The following is a 19673-nucleotide window of genomic DNA, read 5'->3' on the forward strand; positions in this document are numbered from 1 at the left end:
CATAGTCAAAAAACAGACCCAGCTACTTTAGAAAACTGGAATTTTTTAAAACATGAAAAGGGGCTTTTCAACCTCCATGGGGCCTTTTTAAATGTGGCTTTCGGAATGAGTTGGTTATGTGGAGGCAGGATTGTGAGGGAAATAGCTTACAGAGACAGCTAGCCAAGTTGGGCGCAGTGGCTCACGCCTGTAACCCCAGCACTTTGGGAGGCTGAGGTGGGTGGATCACCTGAGGTCAGGAGTTTCAGACCAACTTGGCCAACATGGTGAAACCCCATCTCTACTAAAAAGAGCAAAAAAATTAGCTGGGCGTGGTGGAGGGTGCCTGTAATTTCAGCTACTCAGGAGACTGAGTCAGGAGAATCGCTTGAACCCAGGAGGTGGAGGTTGTGGTGAGCCGAGATCATGCCACTGCACTCCAGCCTGGCAACAGAACAAGACTCCATCTCAAACAAACAAACAAACAAACACACACACATACACAAACCCCAGAGATGACTAGCCACAAGGAAGAGAAACTCTGAGGCTTGGACCTTGACAATATTCTGTTAGGTAGTCCCCATTCCTGCCTACACCCGTAAAGACTAAGGAAGCTTCTCTTCACATAGCTGTCTGCTCCTTAAATGCTGGAAGTCATGAGCTGTGTGTGCTGCTTAATTCCCATGATGTGAATATAATGGGCACACCTCACATTCCATGCAGGTCACCCCAGTTTTTACCTTGGCCAGAGGCCAAGTGTACCCATGGGTTTTTTGTTGTTTTTTTTTGTCTTGTTGTTTTAAAGACGGGGTTTCACTGTGTTGGTCAGGCTGGTCTTGAACTCCCGTCCTCAGGTGATCCGCCCACCTTGGCATCCAAAGTGCTTGGATTACAGGCGTGAGCCACCGTGCCCGGCCAGTGTGCCCATGTTATAGGACAGATCCAGGAATGTCACCGTCCCTGTTCTTTGGGCCGTGTACGTGCAATCCCAGCCTGCATCCCTCACCTCCCTGTCACTGCCCGTCTCAGGGTGAACAGGAGGCTCAGCCGGAAGTACCCTAAGGAGAATACCCAGAGGCAGGGCTGCTGGGGAAGGTGGGGCCTGGCTGATCGGGACTCTCTCTGTGGTTACAGCTGCCCTATGAGAAGGACTGCAAGAATAAGCTGTTTTGTATCGCAGAATTACAGTTGGCCACCACCGTCTCTCAGTGAGTTGGAAGCAGCCCTCGGTTTCCTGCAGTTAACGTCCCCCAAATGCTTGCCTGGGCGAACCCCCCATCAGGACGCACCGTGCACTCCCTTCCCCGCTTCCCATGGCCCACAAACGGCTTCTGCGCTTATCTCATTATGTCCTCAGTTACCCCACGAGGGAGGCAAGATGGAGATCCGTCTTCCCACTTTTTAGATCAGGAAGGAGACTCAGTCGCTGAGGGCCCTGCATGGGCCATCCGGTGGCCTTGAACCTGGGTCTCTTGGCATCCGGGACAATGCAACCCAGTGTTCTTCACGGCTAGGATGACCTCTACCTCAGTTAGAGGTGACCTGTTTCCTGGCTCACCTCTTCCACCAAAGTCATTCATCAGTCGGGCAGACATTTCTGGACCGTCTGCTCTATGCCAGGCACTGTTGGTGCTGGGGATGCTTCTGTGAACAACACAAAGGTCCCTGCCCTCCTGGTGCTCTTAGGGGGAGAAGATGGTAAGAAAGTAAATTCTGTGTTGGGGAGATGAACTTTGAAGAAGCAGGGAAGGTGGAGGGAGTTCTGGGTCGGGGGAGAGGCTGACGTTGTCAATGGGGTGGTCAGGGAGGGGGACACACACAGGAGGAGGTTGGGGAACGAGCTATGTGGGTGGGTGTCTGGGGTAAGAGCAGCTGCAGGTGCCCTGGGGTGGGTGCCTGCCTGGCAGGTGGAGGCAGCGCAAGGACCCAGGGGCTGCAGTGGAGTGAGGCGGGGGAGTAATGAGGGAGGGGAGGAAAGGGGAGGGAGAAAGGCTTTTGCCATGAGCTGTGAAGTCAGAGGAGTGACGTGATCGTGCAGCTCAGCAGGACCCTTCTTGCTGATGAGTTGAGGAGAGACTAGGAGCAAAGGTGGAAGGAGGGGCCGCACTTGCTCCCATTGAAACCACTCAGGTGAGAGGCGATGGGGGCTGGGATCCAGGTCCCAGCAATGACGGGGTTTACGTTTTGAAGCGAGAGCCCACAGCATGTGCTGACAGAGTGAGGCAGAGTGAGGAAGGAGCCCCCAGCCCGAGCCTGTGGCGCCGCGCCGTCCAACACACCAGCCACACTTGGCTGTTGACACTTACATGAGTTAAAATTAAACACAAGGAAACACTAAGCTCCTCGGAACATGGGAGCCACACTTCAGATACTCAGCGCCCGCTGGTGGCTGGTGGTGTCGGGCAGCACGGATACCACCTGTTTCATCGCTGCAGACGTTCTATTGGACCACACTGAATTCCAGAATGATGGTGTTGCCAAGCACAGGAGTTTGGGTTCGGACATATGGTGGCCCTAAAATGCCCTCCCAGCCTGGACACAGCGGCTCACGCCTGTAATCCCAGCACTTTAGGAGGCTGAGGGAGGCGGATCACGAGATCAGGAGTTCGAGACCAGCCTGATCAACATGGTGAAACCCCATCTCTCTCAAAAAAACAAAAATTAGCCAGGCACGGTGGTACGTGCCTCCAATGCCAGCTACTGGGGAGGCTGAGGCAGGAGAATTGTTCAAACTTGCGAGGCAGAGGGTGCAGTGAGCCGAGATCACACCACTACACTCCAGCCTGGGAAACGGCAGACTCTGTATTAAGGAAAAACAAAACAAAAAGCCCTCCCTGGTGAGTAGGTGCTGTGTCTGCATCGTGATTCTGATGACCCCCTGGCCGGAGCTGCCATATGTGGGGAAGATGGCAGTTCCCGAGTCCTGGTGAGCCCTTTCATAGACATTTGCAGGACCGACTGAAGACTTTCAAGGGCCCTGGAATCCATCCTAACAAGCAGGCGCAGCTGCTTCCAGCCAGGAATTAATTATAGCCAAGAACCAACCTCCCGGCCAGCTACTGGGCAGTGGGTGGCGATTCAGCACACGCAGCTTGCCCTACATCGCCCCCTAGGGTACATGGCGAGCAAACGCTTCTCTTTCGAAAACATCCCAGCAGCCTGGTCATTGGCTTCCAGGGGTCATTGTCTCGGGGTTTTGGCCTTTCTGAGGACATGGATCTCCTAGAGAACCTAATGAAGACTACGGCCCCTCTCCTTAGAAGACCACATGTGCATACATAAATGTTTGCATTCTGGGTCCTCTGAAACGGCCCCTAGGCCTCAGATCTGGCAACGCTGTTAAGTATTCCAGTGACACTCAGGTCTCGCACCTGGGCTCTGCGACAGTGCGTCCAGCTGACATGTCGGCAGCTCTGCCTTGTCCTCCAGGCACCTCTTGTCATGTCCCAGACTGAATGCATCTTCCTCCGTCCTCGGGTCTTCCTCCTGTGTTACCTCCCTCAATCAATAACAGCACCGCTCAGCCATCTGAGCCAGAAACTCAGAACTTGGCCAGGTGCAGTGGCTCATGCCTGTAATCCCAGCACTTTGGGAGGCTGAGGCAGGCGGATCACCTGTGGTTGGGAGTTCAAGAGCAGCCTGACCAACATGGTGAAACTCCATCTCTACTAAAAATGCAAAACATTAGCCAGGCTTGGTGGCACATGCCTGTAATCCCAGTTACTGGAGAGGCTGAGGCAGGAGAATTGCTTGAACCCGGGAGGCAGAGGTTGCAGTGAGCTGAGATCGCACCATTGCACTCCGGCCTGGGGACTAAGAGTGAAACTCTGTCTCAAAAAAAAAAAAAAAGAAAAAAGAGGCCGGGCATGGTGGCTCACGCCTGTAATCCCAGCACTTTGGGAGGCCAAGGCGGGCGGATCACGAGGTCAAGAGACCGAGACCATCCTGGCCAACATGGTGAAACCCCATCTCTACTAAAAATACAAAAAATTAGTTGGGCATGGTGGCGTGTGCCTGTAATCCCAGCTACTCGGGAGGCTGAGGCAGGAGAACTGCTTGAACCCGGGAGATGGAGGTTGCAGTGAGCCAAGGTCGTGCCACTGCACTCCAGCCTGGCGCCTGGTGACAGAGTAAGACTCTGTCTCAAAAAAAAAAAAAGAAAAAAGAAACTCAGAACTCATCCCTGACCCCTCTGTCACCCTCCCCTGCCTCTTTTTCATTTTGTTTGTCTTAATGTCTGTGACTTCTTTCCATCTCCACTTCTGCTGTTTTTTTTTTTTTGAGACAGGGCCTCACTCTATTACCCAGGCAGGAGTTCATTGGCATGATCTTGGCTCACTGCAACCTCTGCCTCCTGAGTTCAAGCGATTCTCCTGCCTCAACCTCAAGAGTAGCTGGGATTACAGGTGCCCACCACCACGCTCGGCTAATTTTTTTATTTTTAGTCGAGACAGGGTGTCGCCATGTTGGCCAAACTCCTGGCCTCAAGTGATCCACCTGCCTCGGCTTCCCAAAGTGCTGGGATCACAGGCGCATGCCACCACACCCAGCTAAATTTTGTATTTTTAGTAGAGACAGGGTTTTACCATGTTGGCCAGGCTGGTCTCGAACCCTGGCCTCCAGTGATCCACCTGCCTCGCCTTCCAAAGTGCCGGGATTACAGGTGTGAGCCACCACGCCCGGCCTTCCCCTGCTGTTGTCTTATTTCAGGCGTGTATCATCCTCTGGTGGAGACAGCAGGCTCAACTGTCTCTGCTTCCCGTCTCTCCCTCCAGTTAATCCATCCTCTTCTTGGCTGGGATAAAAATCCAACCAAAAGCAAGCAATGAAAACAAAACGCACGTCACATTGCTTCCTAGATTTGCACGTTTCATCTTTGGACATTTCAGGTGGAAAACCGTTTTCTGGGTGTTGCTAATATGTTTTTCTGTAGATCTCAACTACTGAGAGCGCTTCTGCATTCTGGGGCCCCGTGACACCTCAGTGTCCCGGAGGAGGGCTTCACATACCCCAGCTCCCTCTTTTCCAGGCCGTGTGGACTGTGTCTTAAACCACTGCCTTTTAATTGGAAGGGTCTGAATGATTTTGTGGGTAGGAAGCTGAGGCCGAGAAAGAAGGTGGGACAGTATGTCTTGTGCACACACTGGTCTCCGGAGCAAAGCAGTGCCCCATGAGTATTTGTGGCATGGATGAATTTGTGTCATAGAGTACCTCATCTAGGGTCACAGTGACTTAGTGGAAGAAAGAGGATTGGGGGGGCCAGGTGCCATGGCTCATGCCTGTAATCCCAGCACTTTGGGAGGCCGAGGTGGGTGGATCATGAGGTCAGGAGGTCAAGACCAGCCTGGCCAAGATGGTGAAACCCCTTCTCCACTAAAAATACAAAAATTAGCTGGGTGTGGTGGCAGGCGCCTGTAATGCCAGCTACTTGGGAGGCTGAGGCAGAGAACTGCTTGAACCCAGGAGGTGGAGATTGCAGTGAGCCAAGATCACACCACTGCAGGACAGCCTGGGCGACAGAGCAAGACTCCGTATCAAGGAAAAACAAAACAAAATAAACAAAGAAGTCCTTGCTGGCGACTAGTGCTGTGTCTGCATCGTGATTCTGATGGCCTGCTGGCCGGAGTTGCTGTATATGGGGAAGAACGCGGCTCCCCGAGTCCTGATTGGGTACAATTTTCTCAACTCTTTGGAGGCTGCTAGACTTGAGGCATTTAATTAGCCTGTCTCGGCTTCTGTTTCCTCTTCTATAAAATGGAGAGTAGCCATACTATGTCATGGGGTTACTGTGAGGGTTGAGCATGTGAAGTGCGGTCCTTGGCATGTGGTAAGCACGAAATACATGGTAGCTGCCATCGCCATCTCGTGTGGCAACTGAGATGGGCGTGGCAGTCCAGCTGTGGGTTATGCCGAGAGGAAGCATGTCTAGGCTACCTGTACTCCTTAGGCAGCTTACCTAAGAAGCTAGTTAAGAAGGTGCTATTCTGCGCTGTCCGTGCTGGCTTATACCTGTAATCCCAGCACTGTGGGAGGCCAAGGCAGGTGGATCACTTGAGCCCAGGAGTTCGAGATCCACCTGGGACACATGGCGAGACCCTGTCTCTACAAAAAATACAACCAGTAGCTAGGCATGGTGGCACACACCTGTAGTTGCAGCTACTCAGGAGGCTGAGGTGGGAGGATCACTTGAGCCCAGGAAGTGGAGGCTGCAGTGAGTCATGATCGTTGTGCCACTGCACCCATACTCCAGCCTAGGCGACAGACTGACTCTGTCAAAAAAAAAAAAAAGGTGCTATTCTATTGCATCAACGTTTTTACAGATTAAATAAACTGTAACATTTTTATCTGTCATGTTGCAGGCAGAAATTGGTGGTGGGTCTCACAAAGGAGGTGACCCTGAACATTACCCTAACTAACTCTGGGGAAGATTCCTACATGACAAGCATGGCCTTGAATTATCCCAGGAACCTGCAGTTTAAGAGGATGCAAAAGGTGAGTGTGTGGAAACAGGTCCCTCACGCCCCTCCCTGGCTGCATGCCTGCTTTTCCGTGGAAGCCCCTCACTGGCGACCCTGCCGCCAGCCTCCTCCTGGTCCATCCAACCAATGGTTAATCACTAGATAAACTCCCGCCAGTCTGGCTATGTGCTTGGCGCCATTCTCTGCCTTCAAAACCTTCTGTGGCACCATTTGCTGCACTGTCCCCCTCCCTATGTGCAGCCTTTCTTCACCAGGGTTCTGAGCGATACGTGGGCTGAAATGCCCCAAGGCATTGAGAAAGTAAAAATGAGCTTAGACTGTGTTGGAAATAGATGCTCCGTGCCGCAAAGAAATTTAGCACTAAAATAAAGGATCTTACAGCAATGCTGAGACTGCAGGTGTGCATCACCACGCCCAGCTAATTTTTATATTTTTAGTAGAGATGAGGTTTCACTATGTTGGCCAGGCTGGCCTTGAACCCAGGAGGTGGAGGCTGCCTCAGCCTCCTGAGTAGCTGAGATTGCAGGAGTCCACCACCACACCTGGTTAATTTTTTGTATTTGTACTAGAGACGGGGTTTCGCCATGTTAGCCAGGCTGGTCTCGAACTCCTGACCTCAGGTGATCCACCCACCTCGGCCTCCCAAAGTGTTGGGATCACAGGCGTGAGCCACCCCACTTGGCCCAAAACATAACTTTATTTACATTTCATCTGAACTCCACCCTTCCCTAGAGTCCTTTAATAACTGTCTTTCCCTTTGCTGAGACACACAACAGTGTAGTTTTCAGCTGGGTGCAGCGGCTCACACCTGAAATCCCAGCACTTTGGGAGGCTGAGGTGGGCAGATCACCTGAGGTCAGGCATTCCAGACCAGCCTGGCCAACATGATGAAACTTTGTCTCTATTAAAAATACAAAAATTAGCCAGGTGTGGTGGCGGGAACCTGTAATCCCAGCTACTAGGGAGGCTGAGGCAGGAGAATTGCTTGAACCCAGGAGGTAGATGCTCCAGTGAGCCGAAATCGTGCCACTGCACTCCAGCCTGGGCCACAGAGCAAGACTGTCTCACACACACACAAAAAGTGTAGTTTTCTTCATAGCAGTGAGTCAACAAACCTGACATTGTTGGACTGTAGGTTTGTCCACCGTCATCTTAGGCTATTTGGGCTTGGACAGTATCCATTATAATCTCCTAGGCCGGGCACTGTGGCATATGCCTGTAATCCAAGCACTTTGGGAGGAGTTTGAGACCAGTCTGGCCAATGTGGCGAAACCCCGTCTCTACTACAAATACAAAAATTAGCCAGGTGTGGTGGCCGGTGCCTATAATCCCAGCTACTCGGGAAACTGAGGCAGGGGAATCTCTTGAACCTGGCGGGGCGAAAGTTGTAGTGAGGTGAGATTATGCCACTTCACTCCAGCCTGGGTGAAACAGCGAAACTCCATCTAAAGAAAAGGAAAGAGGAGAGCAGAGGAAAAAGGGAAAGGGGAAGGAGGAAAGGAATCTTCTAGGCATCAAGAAGGGAACTAGGCTGGATCATCCTTGGGAGAATGGAGAAGTCACTGCAGTCATCACCTGCCCTCAGGGGTCCGGATGGGCAGTTCTTGCTGTGTGCCTGCCTCCTAGCCAGGCTGTGGGTTATGTCTGCATCAGTCCGAGGCTCAGCTCCAAGGTCTCCTTTCCCAGGAAGACCTTACAAATTCCTCCTAGCTGGAACTGGTCTTCCTCCGCTGCTGTTTCCTGCACCTCCCTCATAGAAGCACCCGAGGCTTTATTTAAATTCCTCCAGGATCTACTGCTGAGCCAGCCTGCCCAGCTCGTGAGGAAGACATGGAACAAGCAGACTTGATATCCTCAGCTCCTGGCAGGGTATCTGGCGGGCAGAAATATGAGTGAATGTTTGCTGAATTGATGTGTGGCAACTGCTTTTTTTTTTTTTTGGGGGGGGTGGGGGTTCTTTAAGTGAATGTCATCTGCTCTGTCAACAGCCTCCCTCTCCAGACGTTCAGTGTGATCACCCTCAGCCGGTTGCTTCTGTCCTGGTCATGAGCTGCAAGATTGGTCATCCCGTCCTCAAGAGGTCGTCTGTGAGTCGGTTTGGATCCATTTGCTCTTCTTGCTGCCCTGGGCATCTTCTGCGTCTCAGGCTCATCTGAATCTCCTGGTTGCAGCTTTAGGCTTCCCTTGACTGTGGAGTCAGGCCTCAGCAGTGCCTACCGTGGCTAAGCTGGCTCTGAGAGCAGGGAGTGGTGGGGACCAGAGTTTCCAGTAGACAGCCCTGGATGAGCTGCTGTCGCATCTCAGTGAGGTCGAGTGAAGTTGTGGCTGGTACGGAGGGCGCATCAGACCAAAAGTTTTTTGTTTGTTTTTGAGACAGAGTCTTGCTCTGTCACCCAGGCTGGAGTGTGGTGGCGCAATCTTGGCTCACTGCAACCTCCGCCTCCCAGGTTCTAGTGATTCTCCTGCCTCAGCCTCCCGAGTAGCTGAGATTACAGGTGTGTGCCATTACACCCGGCTAATTTTTCAAATATTTTTAGTAGAGATGGGGATTTCACCGTGTTGCCCAGGCTGGTCTCGAACTCCCAACCGCAGGCGATCCACCTGCCTTGGCCTCCCAAAGTGATGGTATTACAGACATGCACTACTACACCTGACTAATTTTTAGAATATTTTTGGTAGAAATGGGGTTTCACCATGTTGGCCAGGCTGGTCCCGAACTCCTGACCTCAAGTGATCCGCCAGGCTCCACCTCCCAAAGAACTGGGATTATAGGCGTTAAGCACTGCGCCCAGCCAAGACCAAAAGTTATTAACCCTGAGCTGCCACTGGTCATCTCTGTGCTGTGGGAATCTCTGAAGTGGCTTCTTCAGCTGTAAAATGGGATGAGCTGCCTGCCCTCCATATTTGTATTTTACTTGAGGCTTAAATGAAATACTAGCCGTGGAGACATGCGGTGCTGCAAACCGTGAGGAACGTGAGAATGGGAGGAATCATTTCCCAGGTCTGCTCCATTGGGAGCGAGCAGTCTGAATTGTGAGTGGTTTACAGGAGAATCAAGTGACCATTTTTTCCCCTTTAAAATAGGCTCATGTTTCGGTAGTTTGGCAGCTAGAGGAGAATGCCTTTCCAAACAGGACAGCAGACATCACTGTGACCGTCACCAAGTGAGTACTGCCTGGGTCACACAGAGTCAGGCTATGGCCCCAGAAGACCTCTCCCTACACATGCAAGTAAGGGGGCTCTGGCCCCCTTACTGCCCAGGAAGCAGGGAGCCCACAGAAGGCATCTGCTTCCCTGAGGGACTCTGCTTTCTCTTACCAGAGATCATGAAAATGTTCTACTATTCACACACACACTAAAACTGTGAGCTAGTCTGGTGGACTGAGCCTTGGAGTTCTGGTTCTGATTCACTTAGCTTTGGAATACTTGAATAGCTCTGTTACCTGAAACCTCTGTGTTTGGGGGTAAGGTGGGGAACGCTGTTGGGAAGTTCTCAGGTGGAGGCGGTTCTGCCCACCTGAGGCCGCGCCAGTTTGATTGCCGTGACTTGGGGAGGGGGATGTTCAGTAGCACATCTGGTGGGGAGAGGCCAGGAATACTGCTAAACGCTGCAGACTAGTACAGAGCAGCCTCCACAACCAAGATCTAACTGGCCCAAAATGTCACTAGTGCAGAGGTTGAGAAGCCCTTCTAAAAGCAGCATTTCTCTAAGTGTGGTCTTCTAGAGACAATCCTGTACTCCAGTTGCTTACCTCTGACAGCCTTTTCTTATCTGACCCCAGTGACCCTGGGGGGCCAGGTGCAGAAGCACCTGCTATGCAGTGAGAACACAGGCACAGGGAGGGGAACACCACACTGGGGCCTGTGGGAGGGGCGGGGGGAGGACAGCATCAGGAAGAATACCTAATGCGTGCTGGGCTTAATACCTAGGTGATGGGTTGACAGGTGCAGCAAACCACCATGGCACATGTTCACCTATGTAACAAACCTGCACATCCTGCACATGTACCCCAGCACTTAAAAAAAAAAAAAAAAAAAAGGCCAGATGCAGCGGCTCACACCTGTAATCCCAGCACTTTGGGAGGCCAAGGCAGGCAGATCACTTGAGGTCAGGAGTTTGAGACCAGCCTGGCCAACATGGTAAAACCCTGTCTCTACTAAAAATAGAAAAATTAACTGGACATGATGGCACACATCTGTAATTCCAGCTACTCAGGAGGCTAAGGCACGAGAATTGCTTGAACGCTGGGGGTGGAGGTTGCAGTGACCCAAGGTTGCACCACCGCACTCCAGCCTGGGTGACAGAGTAAGACCCTTTTTTTTTTGTTTTGAGGTGGGGTTTCACTCGTCACCCAGGCTGGAGTGCAGTGGTGAGAACTCGGCTCACTGCAACCTCTGCCTCCCAGGTTCAAGTGGTTCTCCTGCCTCAGCCTCCCGAGTAGCTGGGATTACAGGTGCCTGCCATACCCAGCTAATTTTTTTTTTTTTTTTGAGATGGAGTTTCGCTGTTGTTGCCCAGGCTGGAGTGCAATGGCACGATCTCGGCTCACCGCAACCTCCGCCTCCTGGGTTCAAGCAATTCTCCTGCCTCAGCCTCCTGAGTAGCTGGGACTACAGGCACGCACCATCATGCCCAGCTAATTTTTGTATTTTTAGTAGAGACGAGGTTTCACCTTGTTGACCAGGATGGTCTCGATCTCTTGACCTCGTGATCCACCCGCCTCGGCGGCCTCCCAAAGTGCTAAGATTATAGGCGTGAGCCACCGCGCCCGGCACCCAGCTAATTTTTTGTAGTTTTAGTAGAGATGGGTTTTCTCCATGCTGGCCAGGCTGGTCTCGAACTCCTGACCTCAGGTGATCCACCTGTCTCAGCCTCCCAAAGTGCTGGGATTACAGGCATGAGCCATCTTGCCCAATCGCAAGACGCTTTTTAAGAAGTGCGTGTTGGCTGGGCGCGGTGGTTCACGCCTATAATCCCAGCACTCTGGGAGGCCGAGGCGGGTGGATCATGAGGTTGAGAGAGATCGAGACCATCCTGGTCAACATGGTGAAACCCTGTCTCTACTAAAAATACAAAAATTAGCTGGCCATGGTGGCACGCACCTGTAATCCCAGCTACTTGGGAGGCTGAGGCAGGAGAATTGCTTGAATCCAGGAGGCGGAGGTTGCGGTGAGCCAAGATCGCGCCACTGCACTCCAGCCTGGGTAACGAGTGAAATTCTGTCTCAAAAAAAAACAAAAAAAACAAAAAAAAAACCGCTTGTTCTGTACCAAGCAGGTGTGCTGAGAACTAACACTCTTATTCCTAGTTCCAATGAAAGGCGGTCTTTGGCCAGACAAACCCACACCCTTCAATTCAGGCATGGCTTTGTTGCAGCTCTTTCCAAGTAAGTACTCCCAAGGGGCCAGCACCAGTGACTGCATGGCCCAGCAGACAGCTTGGGGCTTTCTCTCTTGTAGATGGAGCTGGTGGTTGGGATGGATGTGGGCATCATCCTTCTGAGAGGAGCCTGCTTAGGACCCTGGCTCTGATATTGCTCTCTAGAGAACTAACAGCTGGTTAGTTCCCTTTGATGACCATTGTAGTCCTCAAAGGAGGTGTGGTGCCAACTAGTCTTGCTACGAAAGGGAATGAATATGATGCTGTGGAGGGAAGAAGGCAGTGTGGGACGGGGAAGTAAGCGGGGGATGAGTAACGCCATTTGAGGGATGACTAGCAAACGAACCAGCCCAACTATACAGAGTTCAAATATTCCACCTCATCCCAGCTGTGCTGCAGCCACTTGACGTTTTGACATTCAGCTTTTATTCGTGTTTTTTTTTTTTTTTTTTTTTTTTTAAAATTGAGACAAAGTCTCACTCTGTCGCCCAGGCTGGAGTGCAGTGGTGACTTTGGCTCACTGCAATCTCTGCCACCTGGGTTCAAGCGATTCTCCTGCCTCAGCCTCCCGAGTAGCTGGGACTACAGGTAGACGTCACGCGTGGCTAACTTTTTATTTTTTAATTTTAATTATTTATTTATTTTTGAGACGGAGTCTCACTCTGTTGCCCAGGCCAGAGTGCAGTGGCATGATCTTGGCTCACTGCAACCTCTGCTGCCCAGGCTCAAGCAATTCTCCTGCCTGTCTCCCAAATAACTAGGACTGCAGGTGAACACCACCACACCTGTCTAATTTTTTTTTTTTTTTTTTTTTTTAGTAGAGACGGGGTTTCATTATGTTGGCCAGGCTGGTCTCAGACTCCTGACTTCAGGTGATCTGCCTGCCTTGGCCTTTCAAGGTGCTGGGATCACAGGTGTGACACACTGTACCCGGCCTCATTCCTCGTAAGGGTCTGGTGCCTTCTGTCCTAGTGTATCCAGTTGAAAGCATTCAAGCTGGCCAGGCATGGTGGCTCACGCCTGTAATCCTGGCACTTTGGGAGGCCGAGGTGGGTGGATCACCTGAGGTCGGGAGTTCAAGACCAGCCTGGCCATCATGGTGAAACCCCATCTTAAAAAAAAAAAAAAGCATTCAAGTTCATTCAAAAAGAGAAAGGGGGATGGGCGTGGTGGCTCATGCCTGTAATCCCAGCACTTTGGGATGCTGAGGTGGAGGATGGCTGGAGCCCTGGAGGTTGAGGCTACACTGAACCATGATTGTGCCACTGCGCTCTAGCCTGGGCGAGAGTGAGACCCTGTCTCCAAAAATGGGAGGGAGGGTCCTCAAGGCCTGACACATGTCCTCTCAATTGCAGACCATCAGTAATGTATGTGAACACAGGCCCGGGGCTTTCTGACCACAAAGAATTCCTCTTCCATGTAAGTAGTTATTATTGCAAAGCTATAGGTGGCCAAGCAACACCAGCTTTGACTTCCTACTCTGATTTTAATTTGCAGATACATGGGGAAAACCTCTTTGGAGCAGAATACCAGTTGCAAATTTGTGTCCCAACCAAATTTCGAGGTCTCCAGATTGTAACAGTGAAGAACCTGACAAAGACTCAGGTATTTAAAGGCAGTTCTTTATCACAATCACATCTACTCTCAGAGTGACTGTAAAGTATACAAACCGGAGTTTTATGAAAAGGGTAAAGACAGCTTCACCCTGGGAAAAGATGAGGAGTGAATTACCAAAGTCCTGTTCAGGAGTATCCATCACTCAGCTCTTAAAGCAACCTGTCAGTTGTCTTCCTTTTGATGAAAAATAAGCAAAAGTTAAAACCTTGTCAGTAGGCAGAGACATTTTCCCTTTGAAAACTGATAAATTCCGCTTCTCTGCGGGACTGATATGACATGCAACACTTCTTATGCTGCCTGCTTTAAGTTGCTTACCATCCTATCTTCCCTTCTTCTCCCCGAGTCTCTTTTTTGGCCTCTGCTTTGCCTCAGCCTCTTTGTTTTCAGTTGTTTCATCTGTAGCCTGGTTTCCAAAGTGAGCCTTGCTACCTGAAGCAGCAGATTCTGCTCACTATGACAGCTGAAGCCTGGGTTTTTTTTTTTTTTTTTGCTCAGACTACATAAAGTGTCAAGGCTCAAAAAATGGAATTTACAGAATGGACTCTGCTGACAATTAGAAAGAGGGCTACTTATAAACATTTGTTTTCATATGTATTTTATTTATTTTTTAAAACAGAGACAGGGGTCTCGCTCTGTTGACCAGGCTAGATTTGAACTCCTGGGCTCAAGTGATCCTCCTGCTTCAGCCTCCCAAGTAGCTGGGACTACAGGCACATGCCACTGCACCTAGCTAGTTTACTTTTTCAAGGCCATGTGTCATCAGCAAATTTAAACAATTCTACAAATAGGTCAGTTTCTATTTGGAAACAAAATTCTTGTTTGAAAAGGTGACTGGAATCTTGCGAGAATGGGATTCCACCCTGCTCTGGGGATGCAGGCTGAAACAGCACCAGAGGCTTCAAGACCAGCCTCCTCCCACTGGGGGGCAGTAAGACACACTGAGTTTACTGAAATAAACTGTGCTGGCAGAGCAAGTCAGTGGCAGAGCGGAAGTTCAGCATTGTGCTATGGAAATCCTGGATCTTTTTCTTGACTTCCTTCATGGCAGGAGTGTTAGGTTTACTCTTGAAGGTCGTTTGTTTCAGAAGCTTGTCTGTAAGGTAATGCAGCCAGAGCACATTACTGTAAGGGTGATATTCACCCCAGCAGTTGTTGTTGTCCTTCTTCATGAGCCTGTAGATCTCAAACTGGTAGTCACCTTCACCTGTAAACAGGTCCTCATCCATGGAAACGTCACAGAAAACCACAATCCCATCCCGTTCCAAGCGCGACAGGGTGTAGTCGATGATGCTGACTTGCAGCCCGCGGGTGGGGATGGTGCTTGTCTTGCCATTGAGGGTGTACGAGAGTTCTTTGAGGCTGGTTTTCTTCAAAAGCACATTCCCCCAATGTAAGTCTCGATGCTCAAAGTGCAGTGATGCCTCTGCCACCGCGAGGGAGGCTGTGAGCTGGTGTAGGATGCTCTTCGCAGTAGCCAAGGATGACAACTTCCTTCTCATTTGCTCTAAGTCAATCCCTCCAAACTCAAATTCCAGCACAATGAAGAGCTGGTCTTCTTTAAAAAAATCAGGCCGGTCATTTGCAGACCCTTTGGTTGAATGATAGTCATCCCAGGCTTTGAGGAGCAAAGGAGGGTAAGATCCCTGCACACAGTGCACTGAGTTCAGCCCAATAAAGCCTTCCGTGCGGTTGCACGCGTCACCAGACAAAAGGCTCAACTCTTTGGAGATGATGATCTCTGGCAGGATTTCCTCAAAGGTTTTCTGCTGGGATCCATTGACTAAATCTGGTCCTTCAATAGCAATGATTTTTACGGCGACAGGCGTGTGATCGGCAGTTGTCTGAAACACTTCGCCAAACACCCCTTCCCCAATCTTCTCACAGTGTTCCAGTTTTTCTGTGGGAAGGCAATGGCTAAAGGGGATGGGACCCTTCTGACTGCATTCCCCATAAACCTTCTCAGCATCAGATGCCTTTTTGTTTGAAGGAGTGTTTAAGGGGCTTAGCAAATACATAGAAGAGGAGCGCCAGGAGGACAGAGCACTCCTGGTTCTGCTGGTGGCAGGACGGTGTGAATATTCGGATAGGAGGGATCCAGAGACAGGAGTGGTAGTGGTGTAGCTGCTGCGGACCTCCGACACATCAGTCACAATTTTCTTCTTGTGGAAACTGAAGGAGGCCCTGGTTTTGGTCCAAGAGCAGGCATTCTGTAAATCAGTCAGGTCCTGGGTAGGGAACGAATCATTTCTCATCTTTTGGCCCTTTTTTAAATGGTGGGAATGGAGCAGAGAGGTTTCCACTGCCTTCTGACGTTTGCTCTTCCGCCTTGGTAGAGTTTTGTCAGGCCTGTTGGGTCCTCCGGGCACAATGCAGCCGTTGCAAACCCTGGCCTCTTGATGTTCTATCCGCACGGCCTCCTGAAGCCCTCTCTCTGGACAAGAATCCTGGCCTGTGGCCCTCCTCCTGCCTGTGCTTGGCACACCGGAACCCTCTGGTCTATTTCCCAACGGTTTCCTTTTACAGCAGGACCCCCTCATATTCTTCCCATCTGCCCCAAACTCAGAATCCTCAGGGGTTCCTGAGTTCATAAGGCCAAAGAGAGCTGACCTGAGGCTGGCACGGGTTTGGCGGACAATCCTGGCTCCTCCTGTCGCTTCCTCCTGGGAGCAGGGGAGAGATGCTCGGTCCAGGGAGACTTCCGGGAGGTGGAGGCCGCTCGGGACAGCAGACGCTGCAACCAGAGAGGTGGAGGTGCCGATGGAGATGACACTGTCCCTTGGCGTTGGGGACCCGGGGCGGGGCGAAGCGAGAGAGCTGAACAGGGAGGCGCTGGTGCCCAGCTCGTCGCCGTCCCTGGGCTGTTCGCACACGCTGAGGTCCGGGCTGAGGCGGCCGGGGAGGCGGCTGGGGAAGGGCGGAAGCCGGAGCGGGCCGCAGGGGGTGCTGCACTTCTGCGGGGGCCGAGCTCGCAGCCCCAGGAGTCTCGGGGTCACGGTTAGGCTCGGCCGAGCTCGCAGCTTCCGGCGCTTTGGGGTCACGGCCAGGCTGGGCGGGTCCTTGGGGACTCGGCCGCCGGGACGCCTCCGCCGCCGCGCCACCGGGCTGCCCAGGAAGTCGGGGTCGTCGGGATCGTCGGACTGCGAGGGGCAGCCGAAGCTGGCGTCGTTGCTGCCGCTGCTGTCGAAGAAACGCCTCCGCTCCTGCGGCGGGAACCACTGCGTGGCTGCCCGGCCCCGCCGCCGCTGTCTCCTGCCGCCCGCAGCCCCATAAGTGCGGAAAAGCCGGTTCCCAGTACCGGGGAGCGAAGCCGCCATGGCCGGCGCCCGCCAAGACGTTCAAACGCAAACACCGCGAGACTTCCGCTTGACGTGGACGCGCCCACCGGCCGTGGCCGGCGGGGGGAGGTCCTAGCTCCCGGCCCTGCGCATGCGCACCTCGCCGGGGACCCCGGGCAGAAAAGTATGGCGGCTCCGTTTGTTCAGCGGGTCTTGGCCATGGTTCTCGTTTCAGGCCTCCACGGTGTGCACCCCGAGTCAGGAGCGCGCTTGTGGGTACAGTCCGGTTCAGGTAAGCGCGGCCGTCCCGAGAGGTCAGGGGAGAGCGGAGGGCCTGAAGCGGGTGACACGAGAGGCCGGGAGACTTTTTCCAGCGTTTCTCCTGCCAGCCAGTGCCGGCGGCTTCCAGTCTCTCCCTAGCTTCTCCTGGGCCTCATCTGCCCCCGCTGGAGCTTTGCTTGGGCCGAGGGGAGCGCTGAAATTGCTGACACCCTGTATTCTGGGACCTTACGCTGCTCTGTGTCCTAAGTGTTGAACATTCAGTCTTTTCACAAAAAGGAATGATGTTAACTAGACCTTGCTTTTCCAGCACGTGGAAGAATGGCAGTCAGTGAGCTGTGCCATCGCTTCGGATAAAGAAAATGTAACCGTGGCTGCAGAGATCTCCTTGGACCACTCTAAGGAGGTATTTGAGACTGAAATGCTCCAGATTTGATTATCCAGCTGCTCACGGGCATCACCCCTAGAAGAGATAATAGCGTCTTTTCATAATGTGTCCAAAATAGGTCTTTTGGGGCAAAAAAACACAACCCTCTGTCCCAACCTGTTCCTTAGCTACCCTAGGGGGGGTGATTTACTCCAGTTACAGTAGAGGAACTCTAGGGATTACCTGTGACTCCCCTTTCCTACCTCCCCACGTCTATTCCAGCAGCAAGCCCTGCCATTCCAGTGCCAAAATAGATCCTAAATCCATTCACTTTTCTCCGTTTCCGCTGCGGTGGTAATTCACGCTACCGGCTCCTGCCTAGGGCTTTTGCAATAACCTTGAGACTGCTTTTTTTTTTTTTTTTTTTTTTTTTTTTTTGAGACAGAGTCTCGCTCTGTTGCCAAGCGCCAGGCTGGAGTGCAGTGGCGCGATCTCGGCTCACTGCAACCTCCTCCTCCCGGGCTCAAGCAATTCTGCTGCCTCAGCCTCCCGAGTAGCTAGGACTACAGTCGCGCACCACCACGTCCAGCTAATTTTTTTTTATATTTTAGTAGAGACGGGGTTTCACTGTGTTGGCCAGGATGGTCTCGATCTCTTAACCTGGTGATCCTCCCGCCTCGGCCTCCCGAAGTGCTGGGATTACAGGCGTGAGCCACCACACCCGGCGAAGCCTGCTCTTCTTGCCTCTTGTTTTTCCCACAACTTCTACAAATAATTCTCCACATAACAGCTATCCATCTTCTAAGAGCAGACATTAGATTGTGCCACTCCTCTGCTTATTTTTTTAAAAAATAACATAATAATCCCAGCACTTTGGGAGGCAGAGGCAGGTTGATCACCTGAGGTTAGAAGTTCCAGACCAAGCCGGGCGCGGTGGCTCAAGCCTGTAATCCCAGCACTTTGGGAGGCCGAGGCGGGTGGATCACGAGGTCAAGAGATCGAGACCATTCTGGTCAACACGGTGAAACCCCGTCTCTACTAAAGCTACAAAAAATTAGCTGGGCATGGTGGCGCGTGCCTGTAATCCCAGCTACTCAGGAGGCTGAGGCAGGAGAATTGCCTGAATGCAGGAGGCGGAGGTTGCGGTGAGCCGAGATCGCGCCATTGCACTCCAGCCTGGGTAACAAGAGCGAAACCCCGCTCCGTAAAAAAAAAAAAAAAAAAAGAAGTTCCAGACCAGCCTGGCCAACATGATGATACCCTATCTCTACGAAAAATATAAAAATTAGCTAGGCTTGGTGATGGGTGCTGTAATCCCGGCTACTCGGGAAACTGAGGCAGGAGAATCACTTAAACCCGGGAGGTGGTGGTTATAGTTAGCTGAGATCGTGCCACTGCACTCCAGCCTGGGTCACAGACCGAGACCCCGTCAAAAAAAACAAAAAGTGGTGCTTGAGCACACTTAGACTAGAATCCATACTGTTTTTTTTTTTTGTTTTTTTTTTTTTTTTTTTAAAACGGGGGTTTCCCCATTTGGGTCAGACTGGTCTTGAACTCCCGGCCTCAGGTGATCCACCCGCCTTGGCCTCCAAAGTGCTTGGATTACAGGCGTGAGCCACCTCGCCCAGCAAATCCATACTGTTTTAATGGGCAGAGCAAGGCACTGCTTGATCTGGTCTCTGCTTAATTCTTCAGCTTCATCTCCTAGTCCTCTCCTTTCTCTCCCACCGCCCCTTTTATAATTGAGTTATTCTGTTCTCTCTATTCTTCTGGCTTGCCAGTACAGTATTATTCTGGCCACAAGACTTTTGTACTTACTCTTCCTTCGCATAACACCTCCCTCCCCCAGGTCCTCACGTAGGTGGTTTCTTAAATTTAGCTCAAATGTTATTTTCTTAGACCTTTCCTGATCACTTATTCTAAAGTGGGAACTAGTAATCGAGTTATCAAGTTTAATGTCTTGCAGTGATCTAGGTGAGATTTGTGAGGTCTCAACTGAAGAAGTAGCAATGGATGGAGAAAAAGGGACAGGTGCAAGAAAGAATTTTAAAAAAACAGTAGGTTGGGCGCAGTGGCTCACACCCATAATCCCAGCACTTTGGGAGGCCAAGGTGGGCGGATCACCTGAAGTCGGGAGTTGGAGACCAGCCTGGCCAACATGGTGAACCCCCGTCTCTACATATATAAATATATATATATGTGTGTGTATATATATATATATGTACATATATAAAAAATAGCCAGGCGTGGTGGCGGGCGCCTGTAGCAGCTACTCAGGAGGCTGAGGTGGAGAATCG

General features: G+C 51.6%; 2 protein-coding genes across 2 annotated transcripts in view; one reads left to right on the plus strand and one right to left on the minus strand.

Moving 5' to 3' along the window:
* ITGAE (integrin subunit alpha E) overlaps positions 1-19673 on the plus strand; it is an 81426-nt gene that overhangs the window by 53901 nt on the left and 7852 nt on the right. The window contains exons 20-28 of the mRNA XM_032270061.1: positions 1114-1187; positions 6339-6471; positions 8447-8545; positions 9543-9622; positions 11768-11845; positions 13194-13257; positions 13336-13443; positions 16966-17022; positions 17320-17415. Of these exons, the coding sequence (XP_032125952.1) occupies positions 1114-1187; positions 6339-6471; positions 8447-8545; positions 9543-9622; positions 11768-11845; positions 13194-13257; positions 13336-13443; positions 16966-17022; positions 17320-17415 (789 nt within the window). The remainder of the gene's footprint in view (positions 1-1113; positions 1188-6338; positions 6472-8446; positions 8546-9542; positions 9623-11767; positions 11846-13193; positions 13258-13335; positions 13444-16965; positions 17023-17319; positions 17416-19673) is intronic.
* On the minus strand, positions 14034-16809 carry HASPIN (histone H3 associated protein kinase). The gene has a single exon (XM_032270045.1). It carries the CDS (start codon positions 16767-16769, stop codon positions 14400-14402), a length of 2370 nt encoding a protein of 789 aa, XP_032125936.1. The 5' UTR covers positions 16770-16809; the 3' UTR covers positions 14034-14399.

The sequence above is a fragment of the Sapajus apella genome, unplaced genomic scaffold (genome assembly GCF_009761245.1).
Source record: "Sapajus apella isolate SASKATOON/1434 unplaced genomic scaffold, GSC_monkey_1.0 scaffold202, whole genome shotgun sequence".
In the NCBI taxonomy this organism is placed as follows: Eukaryota; Metazoa; Chordata; class Mammalia; order Primates; family Cebidae; genus Sapajus; species Sapajus apella.

Bases quoted from the DNA above. Each gene is read 5' to 3' on its own strand.
- HASPIN (XM_032270045.1), bottom strand. From the start codon at position 16,769: ATGGCGGCTTCGCTCCCCGGTACTGGGAACCGGCTTTTCCGCACTTAT.